Source organism: Grus americana, chromosome 3, assembly GCF_028858705.1.
Source record: "Grus americana isolate bGruAme1 chromosome 3, bGruAme1.mat, whole genome shotgun sequence".
Lineage (NCBI taxonomy): Eukaryota > Metazoa > Chordata > Aves > Gruiformes > Gruidae > Grus > Grus americana.
Window position 1 is genome coordinate 40,084,573 of NC_072854.1, and position 25,001 is coordinate 40,109,573.

At 38.5% G+C, this 25,001-nt stretch overlaps 2 protein-coding genes across 12 annotated transcripts in view; one reads left to right on the forward strand and one right to left on the reverse strand.

The window, feature by feature from the left end:
* The window catches only part of RARS2 (arginyl-tRNA synthetase 2, mitochondrial), a 51,930-nt gene extending 42,973 nt beyond the window's left edge, over positions 1 to 8,957 (reverse strand). For 3 of the 4 annotated variants that reach the window (XR_008576409.1, XM_054820607.1, XM_054820606.1), the window contains exons 1-6: positions 8,817 to 8,957; positions 7,877 to 7,950; positions 7,168 to 7,273; positions 3,809 to 3,892; positions 2,011 to 2,108; positions 842 to 897 (exon numbers count right to left, since the gene is read on the reverse strand). Coding sequence is in view for 3 of the 4 variants with exons in the window: in XM_054820607.1 (XP_054676582.1) it covers positions 842 to 897; positions 2,011 to 2,108; positions 3,809 to 3,892; positions 7,168 to 7,273; positions 7,877 to 7,950; positions 8,817 to 8,957 (559 nt within the window). In the remaining variant the exon portion in view is untranslated. The other variant, XM_054820608.1, reaches the window with a different exon arrangement.
* A 4-nt stretch (positions 8,958 to 8,961) lies between these two features.
* Positions 8,962 to 25,001, forward strand: part of ORC3 (origin recognition complex subunit 3) — a 37,572-nt gene continuing 21,532 nt past the window's right edge. For 3 of the 8 annotated variants that reach the window (XR_008576408.1, XM_054820589.1, XM_054820590.1), the window contains exons 1-10: positions 9,048 to 9,130; positions 11,675 to 11,729; positions 13,612 to 13,778; positions 14,394 to 14,491; positions 18,388 to 18,532; positions 19,772 to 19,876; positions 20,629 to 20,783; positions 21,731 to 21,867; positions 23,926 to 24,085; positions 24,883 to 24,996. Coding sequence is in view for 7 of the 8 variants with exons in the window: in XM_054820589.1 (XP_054676564.1) it covers positions 13,676 to 13,778; positions 14,394 to 14,491; positions 18,388 to 18,532; positions 19,772 to 19,876; positions 20,629 to 20,783; positions 21,731 to 21,867; positions 23,926 to 24,085; positions 24,883 to 24,996 (1,017 nt within the window). In the remaining variant the exon portion in view is untranslated. Of the gene's footprint in view, positions 9,131 to 11,674; positions 11,730 to 13,611; positions 13,779 to 14,393; positions 14,492 to 18,387; positions 18,533 to 19,447; positions 19,523 to 19,771; positions 19,877 to 20,628; positions 20,784 to 21,730; positions 21,868 to 23,925; positions 24,086 to 24,882; positions 24,997 to 25,001 lie in introns of those variants that run through there. The other 5 variants (XM_054820591.1, XM_054820592.1, XM_054820593.1 and 2 more) reach the window with 5 other exon arrangements.

Sequence of the window (25,001 nt, forward strand, 5' to 3'; positions counted from 1 at the left end):
CTCTATTTTCCTGTCCTTCAAGGGTACCTTTTAATTACAATACTGATGTAAAAGGATGCAGAAAGCTTGCACTTCTTCTTTTATTATAACACCATAGTATAGCTTGCAGTTACTTTCAATTCCATTGTCTGTAGTCAATTCATTCTCTTACTACTGGACAAACATTGATCTACAGAACTACTTTTGAAAGTGGTTTTTTTCTATAGCAAAGGGTCCAGAAATGGAAGAAAAAGAGCAAAAAATATGTAATTTCACTCAACTATCAGTCCATGAAGAGGCAGAATTGTTAACTTTCTATAGCTAATAATTATATATGACACATTAAATATAATTAAAAACTAATGCATTATTAGCTGTAGGATCTTCTTCTAATAGCCTACTAGTTTTTATTGTGAGAGAGGGAAAGGAAGGAGAAATAATGTTTTCCATATGCCATTACAGCACTGCACAATAAACTTATGAATTATTCCATTACAAATGACAGCAACTGTGTTAGTAATACTGGCATAAAGTAATTAACATATAAAAGCAAGCTTTTTGCAAGACAGCCACCAAGACATAACTATCTGACTGTTCTGCAGTCCAGCACAAATTGGAAATTTAAAATTCAAAGGACTCTCATAACACCTCAATGAAAACTGCCCTGGGTGTCTTTGTTGAGCAATTTTAAACTACTTCATTTAATGTTCACAGTGATAAAACTATATTACGTGTGATAAATCTGCCAGCAATGCAACTTGCTCTTTTCTTTACCGCATAATGAGCAAAAGGTTTTTAATTAGCAAGCCGAGCCCGACTCAGCCACTCCACTCTTTTAGGAGGCAGTTAAATGCATACTCACCTACTATCGTGGAACGCAAGTGTCCTATGTGAAACTTTTTAGCAATATTAGGGGAGCTGTAACAAATAATGTTTGTTCAATGTATAAGACTGCCAGATCACTAAGTCAAAAGAATTCAACTCATGCATATAGCAGAACAGAAATAAACCCAAATCTTCAATTTTCCCTTAAAATTCACTGATTAGCTTCTGTTCTAGACAGCAAATTTTCCTACCCAACCAGCATTTCCTGCAATATCAGTTAGCACCCAATGTTACAGGGAAAAAAAACCCCAAAAACCCAAACCACAAACCCCCCCCCCACCAAAGAACCTCCCAAAACCCAACTATATTAGTGACAAAAGACTTGCACTACTTTCTCACTTTTTACATGTTGTGGACATATGGATCATTCTCCTCATACCATTATTAGAGATAAATCTCGTATCAGAACAGGGGACCTTGTGTACAAGAATCAGTAACTAAAATCACATCTTCTTCTTCTTCTACCAACAGTGGCCCCCTAAAAAAACCCTGTACCCACAACTGTTTGTCCCAATAATAAAATGGAAGTTCAGCTATGAAAATTCACCCTCCGAGATAAAGCCACGTGCTTACTTTCCTTGACTACGGAAGCCTACAGAGCGAGTATAAGTGAACAAAAATATTTATACATGAAGAGATCTGAGTCAGACACTTTTCATTCCATGAGCAGGTGACCGTAAACAAAATTGCACTGGACAGAAATTTTGGGGCCAGCAATTGAGAAGATTTAGAAAGACAAATACCTGGCTGCTTTAGCAAGTCAGGGACGAAGGTATTAAGATGAAAAAAGAAATGGGTTAGTGGCTGAAAATTCAGATCATGTTTCTTGATAACAAAATAAAAGAAGCTGACTTAAAAACTGAATGTTATTATGCACTAAATGAGGATATTCTTATTGGAGGGGCAGTGTGAGGCATGAATTCTTTAAATACTAAAAATACATTCAGGGAAAAAGCCTCAATTCCCTAAATAGAACTTATATTCTACTTGGCAAAATATATCACAGTATCAAATATAGCTGAATATAATATTGTAAATATGGTTTAACTTCACAGGCATCATACATTGCAGCAATGAATATCAATCAGCAAAATACCAATTAGCAGACAAGGCAATTTTCTCAAAGGACTCATCACACGTGCTTACCTGAACTCAATCACTACCTTTTGTCTAGGTACTGTAGAGAAAAGTTCACTTCTTACTCCATACTCTGAGCCATCTTTCAACACCTGCTGCAACACAGTCTAAACCACAAGGAAGATTTAAAAAAAAAAAAATTAAAAAATATGTTTCAACAACAGAAGGTGTGATCAGGAGGACTGTTTTCCAGTCACACAAGAGTCCAATCTCACAACCTTTATTCATATTAGCAATTAGGTGGCTGGCCTGCCAAGCAAACAAGATCTCATATGCAGATGAAAATGCCATTAACTTTTGAAAGCTGCATCTGATCAATTAAAAAGTTAGAAAAATTACAGGCAGAGATTTTGGTGAAAATCAAGGCTGATTTTGGTGGAAACTTAAAAGAAAGTGGAAAGCCTAGTTTTTATCATTTTTTTAGTTACATAACATGAAAGGGCAAGAGAGTAACCCAGGGGTAACTGGTGGGCAGGAAAGAAAAGTAAGTCCAAGAATGCAGGTAAAACAGAGACCTCATGTAAAATGAGAGAGTTCTCGTGTAAATAGGGTTCTAACCAGGACCCTCACCTCTCAATTCAGGTAACACATTTTAAAATAAAGAGTACCTTGTAGAACTAAACCATAGATTTGGATAAAAAAGTAGGAGAGCTTATAAGCAGTAAACTTGACTAGAGAATTTACCTCATTGCGCTGCCAAATGTTCTCAAGAGGCTTCTTTCCTTTTTTTAATTAATAAAATAAGCTACATACCATACTTCTGGGCTTCCTCAAAAGTGTCCTCTTCCCACAAATACATCTTATCTAGGCATACTTTGAGGTGTTTGGCCATTTCTCTGAAATTCCTAGGAGTCCTGTCCTATGTCCAAGGGTTTTGTCAAGGTGTGAATACAGGGGACGCCCGCTATGCACAGCGCAACCAAATCACATAGGTCCAACCCTTTGGGACACATCAGACCTCCCACACGCCCCTTGTGACTGAAGGTCTACAAGAAATCCCATGAGATCTGACTGCGTGAGTATTACCATGCATATGCAGCTCAGCTGAATAGCACATAACACATTTATTTCACTGCAGGAAATCTCACACAGAAGTACTTCATGATTATCACTAAAGCCAATTTAAGAGACAAAACAACTATTACAGAATCCTCTCCATCAGTTCACTGCAGGTAGACTGCAACAACAGTTTGTGGAATGTTTGGTCATTCGTAACTCTAACAGCATATTTAAATATCAATTAGTGGTTTAAGTGATACAGACAAAAGAGGCTTAGCTATTTCTAATTTTGGTAGTATAAATTTAAACTGCTTTCATTGTTCATCCTCGAACATGAGGCAGATTAACGCTTCTACCTTTTTCCAGTTATTTTACATCAGTGTTCACTGTATTTCTTTTTCCAGCAAAGTATGTAATGATAGATTTGCTGTCAAATACTTTTGTTTCAGGTATCTTTTTACCATCCTTCTCTATTTTAAACAAGAGTCTTTACATGCAAGATAAAAACTTTTGAGTTGTATACTGTAGAAACTCAAAGCAGATGCCAAGCCTGCCTTTCAAAGCCGAGAGAGGAAAAAGAGGAGTTATGATGATCAGTGAATGGTAGATAGATACATTGTTTCCTCATAAGGATAAACTTTTGTGAGCCTCATTCCAAAATCTAGGCCTACATAACAAATCAGCAACAGGGAGCCTCAAGAACTTACAAAAGACAGTTTTACATAGAAAATACCAAAGAGAACAGTAAGTATTCTATAGTTTTATACTGAGGATTTTTACCTTAATGCACCTGAAATATAGTACTTACCTTTGCCAATAATTCCCTGTTTATTGTAAAGTTCAGTGTTCCAGGACCGGTGCTGATTTCACTCACTACAGCATCACATTTTAGCTAAAAGAACAAAACAAAACAGAAACTCTACACAAAACCAGCTAAATTGGAAAACTGTGATTCAATCCATTATAAATCTGAATTTAATCCAGTATAAACACTAAATGTTATTTATTAGCTTGAAGCAATCACAAATGGATCATTTAATCAATCCTGTTGGACAAGGGAAGATTTTATTATGTCCAGTCCATGCTTAATAGGTCTGACTGTAACTCAGCCTGAAATGTCATACATATGTTTTACTTCAGTCTCTGCACATGCACAGTCTGTGTTTTATTTTGACTGGGAGCAGTACTTGATCTCTTTGTACAGACAAAAGCTGAGATACATTTGACAACTTATACAGTACCTGACAGCACTTAAAAAAAAAAAAAAAAATATCAAGATCACTGTCTTAAAGAAAACCTGAGATGGAAATTTTGGACTGCTGTTTCCTCAAGTTTCTGAGTTTAACGATGATGTTCTGCAGTATTCAGTGATACAAAATAAAAATGCTAAAGGCAAATTTATTAAAAATTTCAATTTCTATAACGCATGTTTTGAAAATTCTGAACCCATAAGGAATATTTGGGTACCCAACCCCTAATGTCAACCTCCTCTTTACACAAATTTTGGCCTCTTCACAGGCTGAGAGTTCTGGATCTCAACCTGTCAGGTTTGAGAGTTTCTTATTAAACAAGCTGTCTTTCATAGCCAAGAAATTCTCTTAAAAAAAAAAAAGATGGATGGAAAGCATATAAAAGACAACATAATCACTTTATCACTTGGTTAATATCTTTGACAAAGGCAAGCTATACATTCCTACTGAAGTTCATCAGCATGAAGAAGAAATTCTACCCCTATGCTAGGTCTCCAGCTTAGACACCAACTTAACCAGGAGATGAAATCATGGTTAGCCTTAAAGTTCTTTAACCATTACAAGTTCTAATAACAACAAATTCCAATGTTTATTAACAAACTACATGAAAATATGTTTCTTGTATTGACCCTGAATTTCCCACCTTTCCATGTTATGAAAAGTCCTTTTTACTTATGTTATGGGGCAGAAAGAAAACAGAAATTCCCACTGGACTTTCTCCATACCATTTGCTCAGGCTAAACATTTTCTACATAATCTGTCATTTGTCATGTCAGTGCATTTTCCTCTCTCTTTAATATGAGTGCTCATCTGGCCTCTTCACAGCTTTAGCAACCTCTCCTCCAAGCACCCTGTGGTTCTTTAGTAACCAGATCTCCCTGTGCCTAAGGCTTGGAACAGAATGCCACTATGCTGTAGAGAGGCATAACCCCACAACACAACGTCCCCTCCACAAAGAGCTAACAGTCCAAAGATAAAACAAGAACCAACCAGCCAGATGAAATCAAAAGCCCATGGAAACAAGACAGTTCTGACCTGTCTGACAGACAATTCTCAGCACATCAGAGCACATTATGTTTCACTTAGTATCACACTGCCCTATTATTTAGGCTATTTTAATCAACAAGAAAAAAATTCCATCTCTTATGACTAACCTAAATATCCGTATTTCAAATATTACAACCTATTTCCTCAGAAGTGACTAAGAACATACTGTTGAACCTTAACGCACTTCATCAACTGTTTATCATGAAAAAAAATGATAACTGCCCACATTTTTCTCTCTGCTACTTTTTGATATGTAGTCATATTTTCCTAATTTCCACACTGCTTACCTTCTTTGTGGATGACGTGACCAGTCTAAATAAATTATACTAAATGCATCTCCTTTATCCACTACCCAACAAAAACCATTCTAAGAGATTAATGGAAGTCTATTCAGTTTTGGGGCTTACATTGATGGTCTGTCCTTCTTTACTGTTATAACTGCTCTTCCATGTAAAGATGTAGGGCTAAGTGTCCCAGGTTTATTTAATGAGCCACAGACAATAAAGGAGAGAGACAATTTGCAGCTTTCTAAACACTGGGATCAGCAGCTGTTTTTAAAAGTGACAGACTACACACAAGGAAAAAAATTGTTACCGTGACATTACAGTCATTGGAACAGATTGCCCAGGGAGGCTGTCAAATCCTTGGAGGCTTTCAAAACATGGCAGGATTTCAAAAGTCCTCAGCAACTTCATTCAAAACCCCTCAACAACCTGCACTGAGTAGGAGATGGGAATAGATAACTTCCTGAGGTCCTTTCCAACCTGAATTATTTTATGGCTCTAGACCATATTTAAGTTGTTTCACAACCTTTGGTTGTACATCTGTGCACCCTCAATTTTTCTTTCACCTCAGTCAGAGTATTCATCTGTTACAAGAATGGGTCCAAGATATGGATCTCTTCAACATCTCAGCAGTGAAGAATGACATGGAGAAATAGTTTAGCCTCTCGATAACCAGGAGTTTTTTAACTGGTTTTAACTGGTTTTATTTGTCCTTTTTAACTCCTGATCATATAGCAACCCAACTGATTCCTTCTCAAGCTTGCTCTTCTGATGCAGATGAAGAATCTTATTTGCACTTTCATTATTCAATCTAGCTCCTCTTTGCAACTAACTTTGCCACAATTTCCTAGTTTATACTCCTCTGCATTGGCAACAGCAACACATTTTTAGACTGTAAAGGATTTTTTTCAGCTCAAACAATCCCTCAAACCTTAGCATAACCTTTCTGATCCCACTTTTGTTCAACTTCATGCATGCCAACTTCTTCCAATTTTTATTTCCTTCCCTTCCATCAAGGTTTGTGTCACTTCTACAGACCTTGTTTTGCATGCTGCTGCTTTTTCATGCTGTAGTTAGTCTTAACACCTCAGCTACTGCCATTTCCCAGGCTAACACACCTGAAATAATTGCTGTTCTAAGAAATCTCAATTTCAAGTACCTAGGAATTTAAAAGTCTGGCCTGTTGTCCCACAGGCTAAATTTATCCATTGCCATTCTACTGCTGGATTTTGCAGTCTTTGGATTTCCAAGCTACTGCGTACTCAATTTCTTCCTCAAGTTTTGGGCAACAGTACAGACCATGGCATACCTTTTCCATGGCATATCTTTTAGATACTCTCTTAACTTCACAAATATTATTTACTCTCAAACTATTTTTAAACAATAATTTCACAAGAACCTTAACTAAAACTGCTTCTCCAATTCCCTGTGAAGATTCTGTGTACAAATATATTACGTGCAGTCATTAAACTACTCTGACCCAAACAGATACTTGGAAAAAGAATACTATTCACCTTATGATGCCCTTTACATCTCAGTCTGTAAGTTTGTTATTGCATAAATATATGATTAATGCATTAGCATACCCTTTCAGCTAGCTTCTGAGCTTGAAGATTAAGGTCTTGTGCTAAGCAATCACTAGAACTGTCTTCTGTTACAGAAGCAATGGAAAGCTGGAAATCAGCAACACGCCTGAAAAAAAGAACATGCGGAAAAAAAATACTGTTGAAATGATGGGTAGATTTGGCAGATCCAAGCTGACTCTGCATATGACAAGTCTAATTGCCAAGCGTAACCCAGTCACAGATGTTTAGAAAGTCACACTATGTTTAGAAAGCTGCACTAGAAGGCCAAATATTACCTTTGCTCTAATACAATAAGAAAGCAGATAAGGTAAGAACACCATTTCAGAATAAACAACAATTATGCTCACGGATAAATGTAATTTACTTGTTAACATCATTACAACTCTGAGCAGGACACTGAAAAAAAATCCCATGATATCTTCACATTGGTTCTCAGCAGTTTCACATTCAGATCATTAATGCTGAAACATTTGCCATTCAAGCACTGCCTGTAATTTGTACAGCTTTTTAAGCAATTATATTTGGTTTGAGCTTGCTTGAAAAAATATACCAATTTAATTAGACTTAGGTATCTTCTTATAATTGGATTGGTATATTAGCTTAGGTTTGTTTTTTCTCTATTTCTTTTTCCCTAAAGTCCTGTTAAGCTATTGCAAGAGAAAATAAAAAAAGCATGGCATAATATTGCAAGATAAAATGTAAACACTACCGTTTTTTGGAGACAGGAACTGCAGATATGGACTTTATTAATTTTTCTGGTGGCAGATCCAAAACCTTTGAAAGCTAAATTTCAAATAAAGAACAAAGTGGCTTAAGCAAAAAACATCCAAGAAAAATACTGCTCCCAGTTTAAATACTTGTGGGGGATGTATCATTTATGTCTAAAATCAAATTTCAACCCAGGTAAAAAAAGCAAATACTTATTAACTGTTATAAGCAATATGAAAAATACGCACTACGAGCCCAAGAAACGTTTGTATTGCTTACAAACAAGGAGCCTAGGAAAAAGCAAGGCAAAACACCACATGTAGGACCCACGAAGGATCCCATCAAACCCTCACATGCCTTTATCGACTTATCTAGTCGCGACACCTCGCTTAGCTCTACCCGCACCTAGCTAAGCGAGGGACAAGGAGGCCCATATCATGCCAGGGCCTCACTAATAAGCTACGAATGGCTGGCTTCTTGCCGAGATGAAGAGTTTCCTGATTTAATTGCTGACGGGCTTAACCCTGCGGGGAGGGGAGCCTGGCGCAGGGCTGGCGGTGTGAGGGACGGTAAGGAGACCGCGGTCCCGTCAGACCTCCCGCCAAGGGCCGGGCCAGGGAGGGGAGGGACACCCCTCACGCGCCGCCGCCGCCGGCGGAAAGGGGCGGGGCAGGGAAGGCCGCGCCGAACCCCATAGCAACGGGTCGGACCCATTGTAAGACGCCCGGAGAGGGGGGATCTGGGTGAGGTAGCGAAGGGGAAGTCTCGGTTATAGCGCACCCCTCCTCCGCGGAGGCTGCGAGAGAAAGCGGCGTACCTGGGAAGCGATGCTTCTCCGAAAGGAACAGGCTGCCATGGCTGCGCCACCAGGCGGAAGGTCGCAGCCGCCCCTTCCCCCCCACCTCGCCTTTCCGCCCGCCCAGGGGCGGGCTGGGTCGTACCATTCTCAGGACGGGGGTGGGAGCGGGAGGAAGAGCCCATTGGTCCCCCTTTGCGTGGAGAAGGTGCGCAGAGGCAGAGGACTGTCCCACTGTGCAGGGGAGGGGGGAAAACGGCGAAGCGAGCGCGTCAGGCCGGAGCATTTCATCAGACGAACAGCGAGTCGGGCGCTGTTTCCGGAGTGCGCGTGCGTCGCCAGTCGGCACCGGCCTGTGCGGCTCCTCCCCCTACGGCGACGGCGGCAGGGCGGCTTGTGCGGTACCGTTCGGGCCTGGGGCGTAGGAGTGGCGACATGAGCACGTGTTCCGTCTCCAAGGTGAGGGGCGGAGGGCTGCCTTCCACCCGCCGCTCCGCGGAGGGGACGGACATAGAACTACTGGGTTTCGCTCCCTCCCTGCCGAGGCGGCGGGGCGGCTCGGAGCCTCGTACCGCGGCGGGTGGCTGGGGGGTGCGGGGCTTCGTCCGACCTCAGCGGCTCCTTTGGAGCGGTCCCTGCCGCGCGCCGCGAGGAGAACAGCGCGGTAGTGCGGGTGCTGAAGGAACCGAGCGGCAGAGGTGCCCTGTCTGCCCGTGGCGTCGGCCTCTGCTCCTCTTCCCGCCTTCATCCGCTGCCGTTTCCCTCATGCCCTGTGCCCAGGCTCCCAGCGGCCCTATTCCGCTCTCTGTTCCCGTCCCTTGCGGTGTCAAGGCTTGGTGGGTCTTCATCCGTGCCCTGACGCCCGCTCGGTGCCGCTTTACCCAAGGCACCTTTTCTTCTCACAGCAGTCAGCCAGCCCTCCTGCCTCCTCGGTCCTGTTGGCACACGAAAAGTGCTCGAAATTGAAGTAAACGTCACCTAGAACTGAGCAGTAGTGGTGTGGCTGTAGGTTTTGTCACTTTTGGCTAAATAAAGTCTGTTGACGTCACTTGCTACCACTTTGAAACATTCATTGCATCTTCCTCCGAAACTAATTTAATGGGGAAATAAAAATAAAAGTACTGTTGGTCACATGTAATGTTAAATATCTGTTGTCACCTTGATATTTCTGAGCTGAAAGCTTTTACCTGGCCTCTAGTCAAGGTTGGCAGTAGGGACAGTGCATTCATTGTCTTAATATGTAGCAAGACTTAAAATGTTGTATTGGAACGTTTAATGTATTTCTTGTCTTCCTTGATTGTGTAGTGAACAACAGAATAGCAGCGGTTCACAGCAGGAAGGGATGTTTTATCGTTGGAAGACTCCTCTCCCTTGTATTGTTTTTCACTGAATTGTGATGTGTAGCTGGGTCCCTCGGTGTGGAAGTCACTGTGCAGGTTACTACTTTTAGGAGTAAATGGAAGTACTTCCAAACAAAGTTAAAACTTAATCCAAAACAAGTGGCTTTCCCTTTCAAAAATGGCTGTTGCCATTAAGTAGTTAGGTAGTGAAGAGTGTGTCCTCCCTGCCCTTGCCTCCTCTGTCTTATATGTAATACTTGTTTGCCATTTTATATTCTGGTCTCTGGTACATTCAGTGGTGTAGGGAGATCCAAAGCTTGTAAAGCATTAAATATTTGTGTTTCATTTGACTTAAGCATACAGTGTTTTTTCTTTTACATATGTGATTTATAGTTATTTTGGCCAATTCCAGTTGTGCTCTTGTGAATTACTGTTCTGACACGTCGTGCGTGCTGCAGCATAAATAAGGCTGTAGCACAGGGGGTTTTAATGGAATTGTTCCAGAGTGTTTAGGATCTGTGGAATAACCACAACTTCTGTCCAGCTGGTTTTAGATGATTGCTAATATAAGTAGTAAAATGGAAAGTACCTGAAGAGATGTCCTATTCATAAGGCTGTTTTTCAGAGGAGGCTAATACTGTTATCAGTGTTTCACTGCAATTTCTTATTTGTATAAGAAAGGAAATTACATGTCTGAAGTCACCCAACCGAGTAGTGCCTGTGATCAAAATTGAACATACCTCTGGAGTTTTATTTTCACTAGATCGTTCTTATGCTGGTGACTGAACTATCTGAGGTTGAGTTCAGTCATCTCTGCTTGTGTAAGCATCTCCATTGAGAAATACAGGATTGGATCAGTCTGTTTATCTATTTTGAACATTTGGGTGTTTCCTTCCCCTTTGCTGTAGCACAGGAACCTCATGGTGAGAGTTGGGGGATGCATATGATTTATGATATAAAGGAAATTATTATAACTCTTCATAAGAGATGAGTTTTTATTTGAGATTATGGAAGAAGAAATTTCAGATCTGCTAGAGGAAAAAGAAAAAAATCTTCCAGAATTCACAGCTTAATGCTTGTCTTTGATTTCTTCCTCCTTGGAGCCAGAGTTTTTGTTTATCTGAACCTTTTCCAAACCATTTGTTGTTCGGCTTCTAACCATCTTTACTTTTTCAAGTTGAGATGCACTTGTCCTCTGTAGCTAAGGCATGTTATTGGCTTTTGTAAATAACTTAATAATACTCATTGTGTTATTCTGGATCACCTTTTCTATGCATTGCAGCCTCTTGCTTTTGTTTTTAACTGAAACTGTACTGAGAAAACTCTCTTGATGTGTCCCAAGGGAATTGTTTCCTCTTCATTCTAAACCTGCTGGTGGTTATGAGATGTTTAAAGAATCTGCTAGTTGATGGTTGAATTGAAGAATATAATGGAAAGATGAAAAAGTTCTTTCTAAATATGCTGGGATACTGCTTCCACTAGTTTTCCAGTTTGAAACAGGAATATAAAGGGACAACTTACAAATTGATATGCTTAAATGCTGGCAATTCAGTTCAAATTGTTGGTTTAATGGAGCACTGAAATTACAGGAGAATATAGTGGCCTCAGGAGCCACTCAAATTGATGCTCATATTGAAGTTTATATTTTTTTTCTGTTCTCTAGGGCTGCTTTGTTTTTAAACCAAGTCCCAAGAAGAGAAGAGTGTCTCAGAAAACAGGCTAGTGCATTTTGATATATGTTGCTATGCTTGGGTTAATCCTGGAAGGTTCACCGCATGTGACTGAGTTCTGTCATAGCTGCATGAGGATTTCTGTTGTTCCTTGATGTCAATATTGCTGAAAACTCATTTCTTCAGAGGAACCCCAGCAAATTGTGGGCTAGTATAAATGTTTTTTTCATCTCCAGCAATCAAGATTGTATAGCTATCTTTGTCTTTTCAATTTATTTTTTTTCAGAAGAACTCCTTTCCGTGCTACTGTAAATTGTTTATTGACTGACAAACTATTTATCTGAAGAGTCTGAATGAGCCCCTTTTAAGCTATGGGAGTCAGAAATGATATCCCATTCATAAGTCTCATCATATTCTCAGTAGTTTGCCTAAGTTTCTTGTGGAAAAGAAGAAAGAAAAGCCATTTGTGAAGATTCCATGGCTTCTGTCCACTAGTGTTTGTTATATATATTTTCTTTTCTCCAGCCTATATGCTGTGTATACAGGTCTCTTGTCATTTGAGGAAGACTGAACAGGACTGACTCTTACTGGAGCCACAAATAATGCTGCTTAAATAGTTACTGTTTGAGACTCAGTTACGGAACTTACTGTTCTTATTCCCAGGTTAAACTTTTTTGGGCAGCACCAGAGCTGTCAAAAGGTGTGACAATTTGTATAAAAAAGGTGAGGAGGAAAGTAATAAGGCCAAGTTTTTGTGGAAATCACCACAGGCTCATTCATTACCAGAGGGACTTACTGTAACACCTGCTTTAAAATTAATCCCAAATTATTTTTGCCATAAGAGTTGGAACATTTGTAGCTCAGGGAATGAGAGGGAAATAGAGTCCAGTCTGTTACTGCAAGATAAATAAACCAACAACCAAGACCTATGCACTTAAACGACATTGAGATTTTACCCCTTACTGGATATTATGTTTTCATTTTTGCTAGGTTGGTAATGCTTGGATAAATCCTCCTAAACACGTTGTTCTAGTTAGCAAATGCTTTGAGACAGAAAAATACATTTAACTGAACTACCCCTAAAAGAGAGGCAGATGTGAGCTAGTTTGGCTGCTCACAGCAGTTGGTTAGAATGGTGTTCTAAATAAACAACACTTTGATGTGCATCCATCAAGTGTGAAGTTTCAGTTGTGAAACCTCACAGCATCAATAGTTGATAATACTGTTGCACCCCACAAAAGGCTGCCTGTGCACATTTGCACCTATAGGTTGAGTTTAGGTAGTATAAAAAGAATATTATGCCTTGGTATATTATCAGTAATGTGGTGGCTGGATTTTCTTTAACTAAAAGTATAAAGACCTGTGTAATTAGAGTGGGTTATGTATTTTAAGTGATTTTTCTTAGGCATACAAATGAGGTGTTAGCTTAGGGGAGAGGATGAAAATGGAGGATGAGAGATGCCTGTTTATTGTTTACAGAGCTGGTTTGGGTGTTTTTAATGCTCTGTGAAATTGAACGCGCTCATCAACTGGCTCTTTTCTAGAGATCAGACCACTTGCTGATGTTCCATTGAATGGCTACCAAATAGACATTAATGGCTAGCAAATTAAATCTTTTATATGCATATGTTTAGAAAAAATCAGTTGTTATGTTTAATGTCTTCTCGTAGCAACAGCTAACAGGCTGTTTACTTAACCTTCAGTTTTTGTGTTCTTCCAGGAGATGTTAGTGAAGCCTTAAAGCTACGCCAGGCCTGCTACGTGTATGCTGGGAGTAGAAGGATGGTTCCAAGCCTGTGCACTTTTTCTTTTTTAAGGGAATGGAGACTGTGTGAATGTGGGAGAAAAAGCAATGAGGAAAAAAAAAATCTGTTATACTAGTTTCTGTTCAGTCTCCCATTTTACTTCCAGCTCTGTCTTTCCTTCTTAGTTGGAAGCTGGTGGAGGGTTTCTGTACTCACATCTGTGAGACAGAGCAGCACCTGGGAAGCCAAATGTATTCAGAAAATGTGCCAAGACACTGTTTTACCAGAAAGGATCTGATTCTTCCTTTCTTTTTCATAAAGAGCATGTATAGAAGTGAGAGGCAATTTAGAGGTGAGCCAGAAATGTAGCCCTAGTTTGTGCTTAGAAGTTTTGCTGGCGTAACTGTGTTGGTTAAATGTATTTTTAAAAAATAAATGAATCTGTATTTCATGTAACCTGACAGTCCTTTCCCAGTATACCTTATTATTTTCAGGAAATTGGTATTAGCTGTATCTTCCCGGGGGAACAGAAAGGATTTTCATGTATCTATTCTTGCAAGCCTTTGCGGTTCATATCTGACTGTAGTAGAGAAGGAGGATTTAATATTTAATAAGTGAATGAGACCCACAAAACTTTCTGAAGCAAGGGAAAGATTTTTTTTTTTTAATTTTTTTTTTTTTATAATAAAGGCTGTTTGCTCTGATTTAGCCTTTAGTTCATCTGGGACTTGAGATGGAAGCCAGCCTTTTGCCTGCATACTTGGGTAATAGATTCTGCTTGTTGCCTCACTTACTCTACCAGATACCAGCAGCTAATTAATTTGTTAAAAGAAAAGTCATCTCCCTTGGATATATACATATATTAAAGATGTTCTTGTTTCAACTGAGTGCTCTGTTTTCTTCTCAGCAAAAAATGTTTTGTTTTAATAATCTTATTTGTACTTGCCTTTGCTTTCTGTCTTTCTAGCTATTGATTTCAGAGAAAGAAACAATGCGTCAGAGGATAGTGAGTTGCGATTCGTTACTTGTCAGTCTTTATGGAATCAGATCAAATCTGAAACAGAGGTGAGTCTTGCACCTAATAGTAAAGCAGTGTTTTGCATTTATAACAACACTACTTGCTGCTTTGTTTCTGGAGATTGTGTTTACATGCTTAAAAGGGCAATTAGTTAAAGCAATAAAAGAGCTAGAAATACTGAGACTGAAATCCCTGTCCAGAATATAAAATAGTAATAATAAATCCATCAATTACACATTACTTCTAACCACAGAACTACATGCTTTTGATGCTTCAAGCTGCTGCTTCTAAGCTTCTCTTCTTACTAATTGTCCTTTTTATTAATTCCTGGTATACTGCTGTTTTCTACCTTCAATTCAGTTACGTGCTTGCCAGCCTTCTGAGGGTTTTAGGCTGCTCTTGACCTCAGTGTTACACAGTTCATAGCAGCCCAGGATTCACAGTGGATCTACATGAATACAACTGCATGGATGTCAAATACTGAATGACACAGCTGCAGCACAGTCTATTGAATTAGTATGGACAGTGTCAATGGGGTTGTCTGGTGGGGATCAGAGTTAATTTTGTACTGAACTATGGCCTCCTAATTGTTGTGTGTTAGATGGCATGCTGCTGTTGTGGCCTTATAGCCAGCTGGCTTGTATTTTAGTATGAGTAATTGCTTCTGTACAGCAGGGATTTCCTCCTCTATTCAGTGTCAAGGATTCTGGGCAAGTATTCCATATTCCTCTGCCTGCTTTTGGACTCTAGACATTATGAGAATTTTTTTTCCAAAGTTTGTTTTGGGATGTACAGTAGAAGCCAGCTGGATGTAGCTTACAATCTGGACCCTTGGGCTAAGCTCATAAATTCCTTTAATTCTGTTCCTACTATTCCATGATCCAGCTCACTTTGACTAGTTAGCACCCTTTTCAAGCCATAACTAGCAAGGTTGAGCAAAGCAGAGCACTACATCACAGTGATGATATAGAGAACACACAGAAGTTTGCGGAGGTATATTTGGTATCTTCCTGCCAACTGCTTCAGCTTGATGGGTTAGCTACTAGCATTGGTAGTAATGTTGGCAGCTGCACCAGAAACTGTCTTGTCACCTACACGGTGGACTGTAGGGAAGATGACATTCTGCAGCTACTTCTGGAGGACCTCTTCTTAGATCTTCTTTCTTTGGCACAGTGTTGTCAAGACTTTTGAGACAACGCTTCTATATCACCAACAGTGGCTGCAGGATTTTCAGGTTGAAGTAGTGTTGTTTTTTTTTTTTTTTAATTAGTGCTCTGCAAGGATTTCGTCCAGAGCAGCAGGCACAGCCCATCATAGCGAAAGCCTCCCTTAACTGCTCAGAAGCACAGAACCATTGCCATCTGGAAAATCATCATTCTTTCCTGTTCTAAATCTTCTACCCTTGTTTTCTTTGAGGTTGCTAGGAGTTTGCCAAATACTTTCTTCTGTTCTTCCTCCTCCTGATAGAAGACAGTTCATGCTACCCTGACAAATTAATATGGGCTGCGCCTTAGGGTTTGATTTGCCCAAAGGCAGATTACCTGCAGTTACTTTTGTTGCTGTGAATAAAATTTTCTTTAACCAGCTTCTGGGATATCTCTGATTTTTCTACTGAGTTTTGAATTGCCATCCTTCATCCCACTGTTGGCAAACTTGGAGGTAATAATTGTTCTTACATATAAAATTGTGTGATAATTCAGGTTGAAAGGGACCTTAGAAAGTCTCTTGTCTGAACTCGTGCTCAAAGTGGCATCATCTGTGAGGTCAGACCAGGTTGATGAGGGCTTTATCCAGTAAGGATTTTATTTCTTATATACTTCCAACCCTGGTGTAGTAAACCTGATCCGTGGCAGAATACCTGGGAAGTACATGGCTTGCTAGTTTGGACTTTTATTCTAGGGATTCTGGTAGTGTGAAGGGAGCCTAGCAGGATGTTCTCCAAAGTTTTTGCCAGGGTACTGCTGCCTGACAGTTTCTTGGCAGGCCGTGTGCATGTGCTGGTGTTTTCCCGGTTCTCTGGTATCTACTTGCGGTGTTGAAGAGTGAAGAGGATATGACCTCCAAGTACTTTGTTGCGGAGCACTCTTGGCCTTTGTATGTCCATCATAAACTGTGCTGCGATTATGGCAGCACCATCTGTTGTCTGGTGATGACATCCTTTCAGGCTTCTCACAATATGCAAAGCTGGCAAAAGTACTGCAGGAACTGTCCTTCATTTTTGGAAGGTGAATTTTGCACTTTTTTTGTTTCACTATTGCAAGGTCTCCCAGTTTTGACCCCTGCTGTCAGTAATGGCCTTGCAAATGTTTTTATTATAATACATCTCATCAAGGGCTTTCAGAAACATTCTCTTCCTGTAAGATGAGGAATTCTGATTGCATTACCAGGATCCAGGTTAGAAACAAAAAGCCTAAGTGCAGGGCTGTAATATGGTAATTTTAGCTCTAATGTGCAGATAATGGCTTTCAGACCACACAACAGATAATTGTGATCAAACCAGGGACTGAGCTTCCCATTCATATGACTTTTCCAGAGTAAGCAGTGTCATGCAAATACATGAGTTGGTCACTTGAGATGCAGAGCAGCCTAGTGTACTTTCTGGAACACTACCAAAATAGTGCCCGTAACAAAGTTGTTTTGACAAGAAAAGACTGATGTGTTTTAAGAAAGCTAAATAAATCTGTAGTGCTATGGCAGACTGAATTCCATCTTCGCAAGTATGCATTGGAAGAAATTATATATACTGTAGCCATGCAAAGTAAGGATTGAGGTTCTTGTTAGGACAGCTTAGTGAAAACATGTACAATAATGATCAGAAGGTGGTCATGGTCTGATGAATTCTGAAGCAGAAGCTCAGAGAATTGTTATGGGATGTATGGTAATACAGGAGCTGTTACAATGCTGTTATAAAGCTGATAGCATAAACTCTTCCTTTTAAAATGCCACGTTACAGTTTCTTCTGAGTTGCCATAGAATTTATCAGGTGGGAGCAACTCCTTTGATAGCTGCCTCATCAGTGCTGCTAGAGACAGCCTTTGCCACTTTGTTTAAAATAGTTCACTGCTGTGTGTGTCACTTCTTGTTACTAACAAATCTTGATGATGATTTTATTGGGGCAAAGGATTTAATCTTGTTTCTAACATCTATGTTCTGGAGTATATATTGATATCCTAAATTTCTGATTACAGGGGTTTTTTGTCTGTTCTAGCAGAAGGCATATCTTGGTTTAGAGAAGATTTTCAGACACATGCATAATAAAAGAAATACAGAATGCTGCCACTATATATCTGCCTTTAAAAGTTTTATCTCCCCCTGCTTTCTCTCACCTTTTCATATATTCCTGCATATACCTATTCTTGTATGAAAATAATCCTGAAGGGTAAACGACAGTGTGGCAAATGTGGCAGTCATGTGGTTTAGTTTTGGGTTTTTTTTCTATAAAATATACTTAAAGCTTTCCTTTATTATTAATATTTTTTCTGTCATCCTGAATTAGATTTGGAGGAGCTGAATGTTTGCTCTCATACAGATTTCTCAGAAAAAAGTTTATAGGTGTTTTGTAAGTCAAGAGGGAATAATAGGAGGAATAAAACAATGTAATTAGTATATGGAAGAATGTTAATGAAAATTCTTATGTCACTTACACTTTGTCAGTATTTTTCTCCTTCTTTAAGGCCTGTGGTTTGACAACACCATTAAGCTCACTTGCTTTCCAAGTTATTGTTGAGGCATTTGACCAGAAGTTCCAAGATGGGAAATGCCTGTGTTTGCCATACGGTGAATAAATTAGCACATTTATACTTCATGGGAATACTTAGTGTTACTTAAAATTTTACCTCGGAGTTTTAAGGATTCAAAATTATGCAGGAAAGGGGTAGGAAAAGGAAGATATTTTGGTGGGTCCACATTTTTATAAATAAAATCTCTCTGTGTTTGTTTACAGCAAATACAGGAAGACTTGAATAAGCAGTTATTTGATAACCTACTAAGTTTTTTGAGGCGGTCTCATTCTGAGTTCCAAGAGAAGACAACAGAATGGACTTGTCAGATGAAGTCCAGAGAAATCCCTACTGCAGCTCTTGTTTTAGGTAATTTTTAAAGATACATTTTGTTATGTACCTCTGCTTAAAATTGACACAATGATCAAAGAAAAATATATTGCTGACTTCCAGCAATTACTGTGAGCGATATCAGCTTCAGAAATGTTAACAGAAGAGATTGGGGTAGGAGGAGCAAGCAGGATAAGACCTCCTTCCCTTTTGTCTGTTTGCGCAATAGTGTGGTAAGGTGACACCTTCCCTAAGGGTCTGTCTTGGGCAGCTGGTAGTGATTTAGGTTTTTTTCCTCGTGCACTGGAAATGCTTTGAGTCTGTCCCTGCTTCTGCCACCAACGTGCTTGGTGGTTTCTATGACTAACTGTGGAATTACACAGCTTTTGTTTTTCTGATACATGTTCTTACAGAGCATCTTTACATGTAGGAAAGCAGTGTCATTATATTGGAAAAGGAGCAGAGGATGAAGAAAATAGCTGAAGATCTTATTACTGACGTTTGTGAAGTTCTGAAGTCTTTCTTTTTTGTTGGGTTTTTTTTCCCCACTCTTTTCTTTCAAAGGGTTGTAACCGTAATCCTAAACCTGACTGCATTTTCAGTGGATCATTTTAGGGAACCTAAAATCAGGCCTGTGCTTCAAATTTACTGCATGAATGCTAATAAAGCCTTGGAAGGTAGTCTACTTTTGTAGGTAGTAGAAGGTGAGAGGTTCCTGTTCTGAATGTTTCTCTGGAAGAAGCTGTGAATTGTCTTCTGGCAGGGCTTGTTCTTTTTTTGGTTGACTAAGGATGTTAAGAAAGGCAGTAAATATTGAGTAGTTCATATAAATTCAGACTGTAGTTCTTACTAACTCATAGTAATTTTCCTCCTACATAAGCCATGTGAGGATTCAGGTCTCAGGTGTATGCACTGCTCTTCTAGAGAAGGTGATTTTCATCTTCTCATCTGCAGGTCTTAGATGACTGTGGATGGCTTCTGAGGGTATGAGTAGCAGTGAAGTTAGAAAACCAATCCTACTCCTTGCAGGTTTGCATCCTTGAAAAATCTTTCTTTAAACAAAAAAACCCAACCACAAACTAAACTATATGAGGGCTCTTTGCAGTGATTCCCTGCTCCTTTTAATCAGCTGGTATTACCATATATATCTAATCTTTTCATTCCTTCCTCGAATATTTGAGGTATTTTCCGGGTTTTGTCTGCTGTTCAGTTTACTATTCAGTCACTGTGGTCACAAATCACAGGAAAATTGCCCTTAAAAATTTGTCTGTCTTCTAGGTGTAAATGTTACGGATCATGACTTGACTTTTAGAAGTTTCTCAGAAGTCCTTCAGAATAACATTACTCCTTATATAGCCTTGCTGGAAGCCAAAGATTGCCCAGGTAAATACTGCAATAGCTTCTTCATCTGAATAAGCTATCAATTAACTAGAAATTCTAGCTTTTGCCCCAAATGTAAGAATAATGGGATGGAGGGATCTTGAAGAAGTTCTAAAGATTTGTTTAATTCCATGTTAACATAGTAGTAATGCCTACTGTATTTTAAGAGGTATCCAGTTCTGTTTAAAACAATGAAGATGGAAATACTATTTAGTTGTAGCATAAATGTCAAGAGCATGCTGCTTAGTGTATTGCATGTCGATATTGTAGGTTGGCTTTCCTCTTGTTTTACTGAACAGTCTGTGTATGCATTCCACTTTTTAAATGCTTACAGTCACATTATTACAGTGAGGGAATGGTTAGAATAAAATTTTGTCCCACTCTCCTTGCTCCTTTTTTATTTTTAAAGTAAAAACATTAAAATGACTTACGGCAGAATCCCCAGATCTATGGATTGACTGCTTTATTTATTTTTAGGTTGCTCTAATAGCATGTGGCTGGAGTTCAGGAAAGGTGCTGGGCCAACATCTTAACCTGAATTGTTGCTATCTAGGCAAATTAATAGGATAGGTTTTATTGCATTAACAGCATGTATATCGTGAAAACTTTCAAGCTTTCTGGAGAGAGAAGAGCAATAGTTAGAAAAGTAAAAAATAATAAGTGATAACTTGGGGTAATTTTTTAGGGTATGAGTTGGAGAAGTGTTACCGAATAACCAAATGTCTTTATTGTGTGTCTAAAAATGTGTTGTGAAGACATAAAAAATCTGATGCAGAAGCTGATGGGGCAGCTGATGAACTGCTATATAGATGTGGACTCACTGGAGGATGAGGACTCTGTGCAGGTTTCCCAGAATAGAATACGTTGTTCAATGACTTCTCTTATCAACTGGTATGAGAATGTAACAAAGGTATGATTTTTAAAATTTTTTTTGTAACACCAGTTTATAAAAATACTTGACCTTTAGATGATTTTTAAAAAGAAATTGAATAACTCAAATTTCTACGCTGTAGTAAAAAAATGTCAAAGGTTAGCTTTTCATTTAATACTAAGAAACAACTGAGATTGAGGTGATTTGAATATAAATCTGTAACATAGATAACAAATGTGGAGTTAGTCTTTGAGGTATGAATGTCAGAATTCTGAAAAACAAGCAAAAAGTACTATTTTACCATATGTTTAATTCGGAACTAGAAGCTTAAAACGCAGTATCAACTACATGCCAGATGCTTTTCTCCCAGGAGTGCTGAGATGTTTTGTTTATTAAAACAAAACTTTAAGAAAGAACAGCCATCCAGGGGAAAGGCACCATAGTAGTGCTAATGTGCCATTATGTCATCTGCAGTCCACACTGCATTGACAAGCAGTGAGAAGATAACTTTCAAAATGTTTTTGTATCTGTGTATTTAATAAAGCTAATGAAGTTTTAAGTTTTGTGTCTGACGTGAATAAAAGTTAGAACTGATTTTATGATGATTTCATTAGAGCAGTGTGTTAAACAAAAGTTTAATGAGTACATGCTCTTTTTATTACTGGATAAAGATATAGGAAACGGGCAACATCCCTGTACACGACTCAAATCTTTTCCCTCAATCCCAACAGAATTTCCCCAGTTCTGTCCCACAGAGCTATTCTTGTCTTTGTTGGAATGTGAGTTTTTAAAAATTGTTTATTCTTTGTACTTCCTGCAGTGCCAAACAGAAGGAGGAAAAATTGCAATTCTAGATGTTACTAATAAATACAACTGTAGCAAAAAGTCAGTCATGTCACTTTGGAGCATTATAATAGTGTAGATGTGATTCAATCTTTTTATTTTCCTGTCTTCTGTTTATTAATGCATAATGAATGGTTTTAAAGAAAACAGATTCTGAAACTCCGAGCAAAAAAAGAACTTCCTCTTGTAGACACTGGCAATCTCCTCCGGTTGTGGTTATATTCAAAGACATGGAAAGTTTCACAACAAAAGTACTTCAAGACTTCATAGTCATCAGCAGGTAAGGTGACCTGAAGTTTAGTTCTTCCACTCCTTTACCCGTTTTCTATTTGCAGCTGTTCTGAGGTGTAACAATGAGGCCAGTGGAGAGTTGGAATCAAATATTGATGCTGCTGCTTTGCAGTAGTGATGGAGCATCTGAACCAGAGTCGCTAAGGGCTGGGTTGAGATACTGGGTGGCTGATTTACTTCTTTACATAAGAGGATTTATTGGTATGAGGTGTTATAGAATTTGTGATTGTGAAACTAATTTTTTAAGATGCCTAGATCTTTTTTCTGTAGACTTTTAAAATTGTTTTCAGAGTGTATTTTTTGTATGACTACTGATGTAATGCTGCTTAAAGGTCACTAGCTTACTCATATGAGTATATAAAACTTACTCAGAGAATTTCTCAGTGCTGGCCAGGATCTGTAATGAGTAGCTGACTACTTCAGGTGCTCCTGTGCTTCTGTCCTTCCTTAACCTGTCTTCTTTAATATAATCTCATGCATTCTAATAAAAACCCCGTGCTATTCCCCAAAAAGAGCATCTTGCATTTAGTCCCCGGGTTGAAACTACAGTTGCAGCAGAATTGGAGCTGCAGTCGTACAGTTAATTCAGCTGCAGCGTCCACGCCTGACACTACCCCTAAACAAGGCTAGGCAATTTCACTTGCTTAGAGACCCACAATAAAAATATTTTTCTACTTCAGATCTGGCAGATGGGTTCTCTGGGGAATATTTCAAGAAGTAAAATCCAAAATGCACAATTATCTGGAAATAATTAGTGTGTAAGGCAGGGGAAAATGAGATTTTAATTGTTTTTTAAGTGTTATGTTTTATTTTGCTTTTTGTGGCAAGGATAAATAACTAATTATGAGCATGTGGAATGTAGATGAAGTGCAGTTCAGGTCTGTCAGTCTACTGCTTGCAAATACACTTTTTTTAATAAACTGTGTGTGTCTACAGAAAAAAGGTTTAGAGGATTCATATCTTATAACTAAAGATTGTCTTGATTAAAATAAAGTAGAAGATGGGTAAAATAGAAGCTCGGCAGGGTTGCGTAATACTTTGAAGAAGGTCTTTGGGGTAATTGTAGAGGTTGGGTTTATTCTCTCCATTTCAGTCTTAAACATGTTTAATAATAAGGGTGAAGTGGGTAAATGTGAGAGGTTCTTCTGTTAATCACAAGATTAATTTCTCTGATCCTCTTAGGTTATCAACAGTGGACAGTAATATGTGAAGTTTATTGTTTTTATGTTTTAAGTCTCTAGCAATGACTTTTGAGCAGTTAGAGAAATGAAATAATTGTGGGATAACAATTAAAACACAAAGGTCAAAGTTGCTGTGGTGAAAACAGAGGAAAGAAATAAATCATCAATTTTAACCTAAAAGATATTTAAGATAGCAGAATTTGTATCTCCTTGAAACTAATAATAAAAAAAAGGGAAAGTAATGATGAAATAATAAAAAACCCAGTGTTTTTAGTATAATTTGTATGCTGTTCACAAGGAATGCAGCATTCAGTCTTGGTTATCAGTTCTCAAAGCATATACTTAAAAATTATCTGAAGAGGAAGATTCAATCTGGAGAAGTTGGAGATTATTTTTTTTAAGTATAATAGGAACATAGAACATTAGAGGGGTTGCATATTTATTTTAAATTTATTAAATGGTGTAAAATTTGTAAATTTTGAGATCGTTAGCTATTTAATGTATCTTATTTTTTCTCTTTTTTTTTTTTTAAATCATTTTATAAGATTCAGTTCTCTGAATGTAAATTTTTGGGAAGACAGGATCAGTACAATACTCTAACTGAAAAGATGATTTTTATGACACTTCCTGAAATTTGAATCCTAAAATACAATTTAATTTGCTTTTCTACTTTAGGGCTTTAGATAGCTTCCTTTCTTTTTCATTTTATTCTGCATCAAAACTCTTTTGGTTTGCTGGCAACAGTTTTTTAATTTACCCCTTTCTACATCTAAGGTCAGTGCTGTAGTAGGAACATAATGCATTTGTTTCATGATTTTCTATAGTGTAACTATTATGTTTTTTTTCTCCCTTCCCCTACGATCTAGTCAGCATATCCATGAATTGCCTCTGGTACTGATTTTTGGAATCGCTACGTCTCCCATGATTATCCACAGCTTACTTCCTCACTCTGTTTCCTCTCTGCTGTGCATAGAGCTTTTTCAGTCCCTTTCCTGCAAGGAGCACCTGTCTACTATAGTTGACAAGGTAATTCCCTTTCTAAATAGGAGTGTGTGTGTATTCAAGCACAGTGTACACTTGTGGCCTTTAAAAGTAGGTTTGCCTGAAACTTTTGAAATGGAATCTGTTCCTGAGAGCTGTGGATTTTGGATATTTCTACTCATAGCAGAGTAGCTTAATACTGAGAGCTTACCTCTCACATTAGTCACACACCTGATTTCATCTTTCATTGGCATTGACATCTGTGCATACGTACTTAGGCAATTACACTTTGACATTCCCACCTCCTCATTATAGTGCTTTGATTTGAGTTATACTTTGTTCCAGAAAAAGATAGCTTTAAACATAGAAAAATTCAGTTCAGCCTGATTTTTGCTGCCTGTCAAAAATTAGCAGAATTATCTGAAAGGTCAAGCCATATAGACACTGTGCCTGTGCAATGCTCAGTACACCACTTTGTGCAGGATTTCCAAAATCGCTGTTACACGTGCTGAAAGTAGTGGTGTCCCTGGTTGTTACAGCAATGTCTATTCTGTTGGTTTTAATTTAAAAAAAAAAAAAAAAGCGTTAAGCAAAACTAACTTCAAATGTTGCATGTTAGTAAAGGTACTTACAAAAATATGGTGACATAATAAACTGAAAATTAATCTTTGCATGGATATTTTAGTAGAAATACTGTTTTTAGAAGTTGGCAGTGTATTTAGTATCTCAGTTGAACGCTAACATGTACAGAGAGTTGTATCAAATTGTATATAGAAATTTTGCTGAGTTGAATTCAGGAAAGAATTTCTGCTATGGCTACTTTTCCTTTTTGTCTCCCTTAGCTGCTTCTGACAACCCAGTTTCCCTTTAAACTGGGTGAGAAAGTTCTGCAGGTTCTCATCAACATATTCTTGTACCATGATTTTTCTGTCCAGAATTTTATCAAAGGATTTCAGGTAGG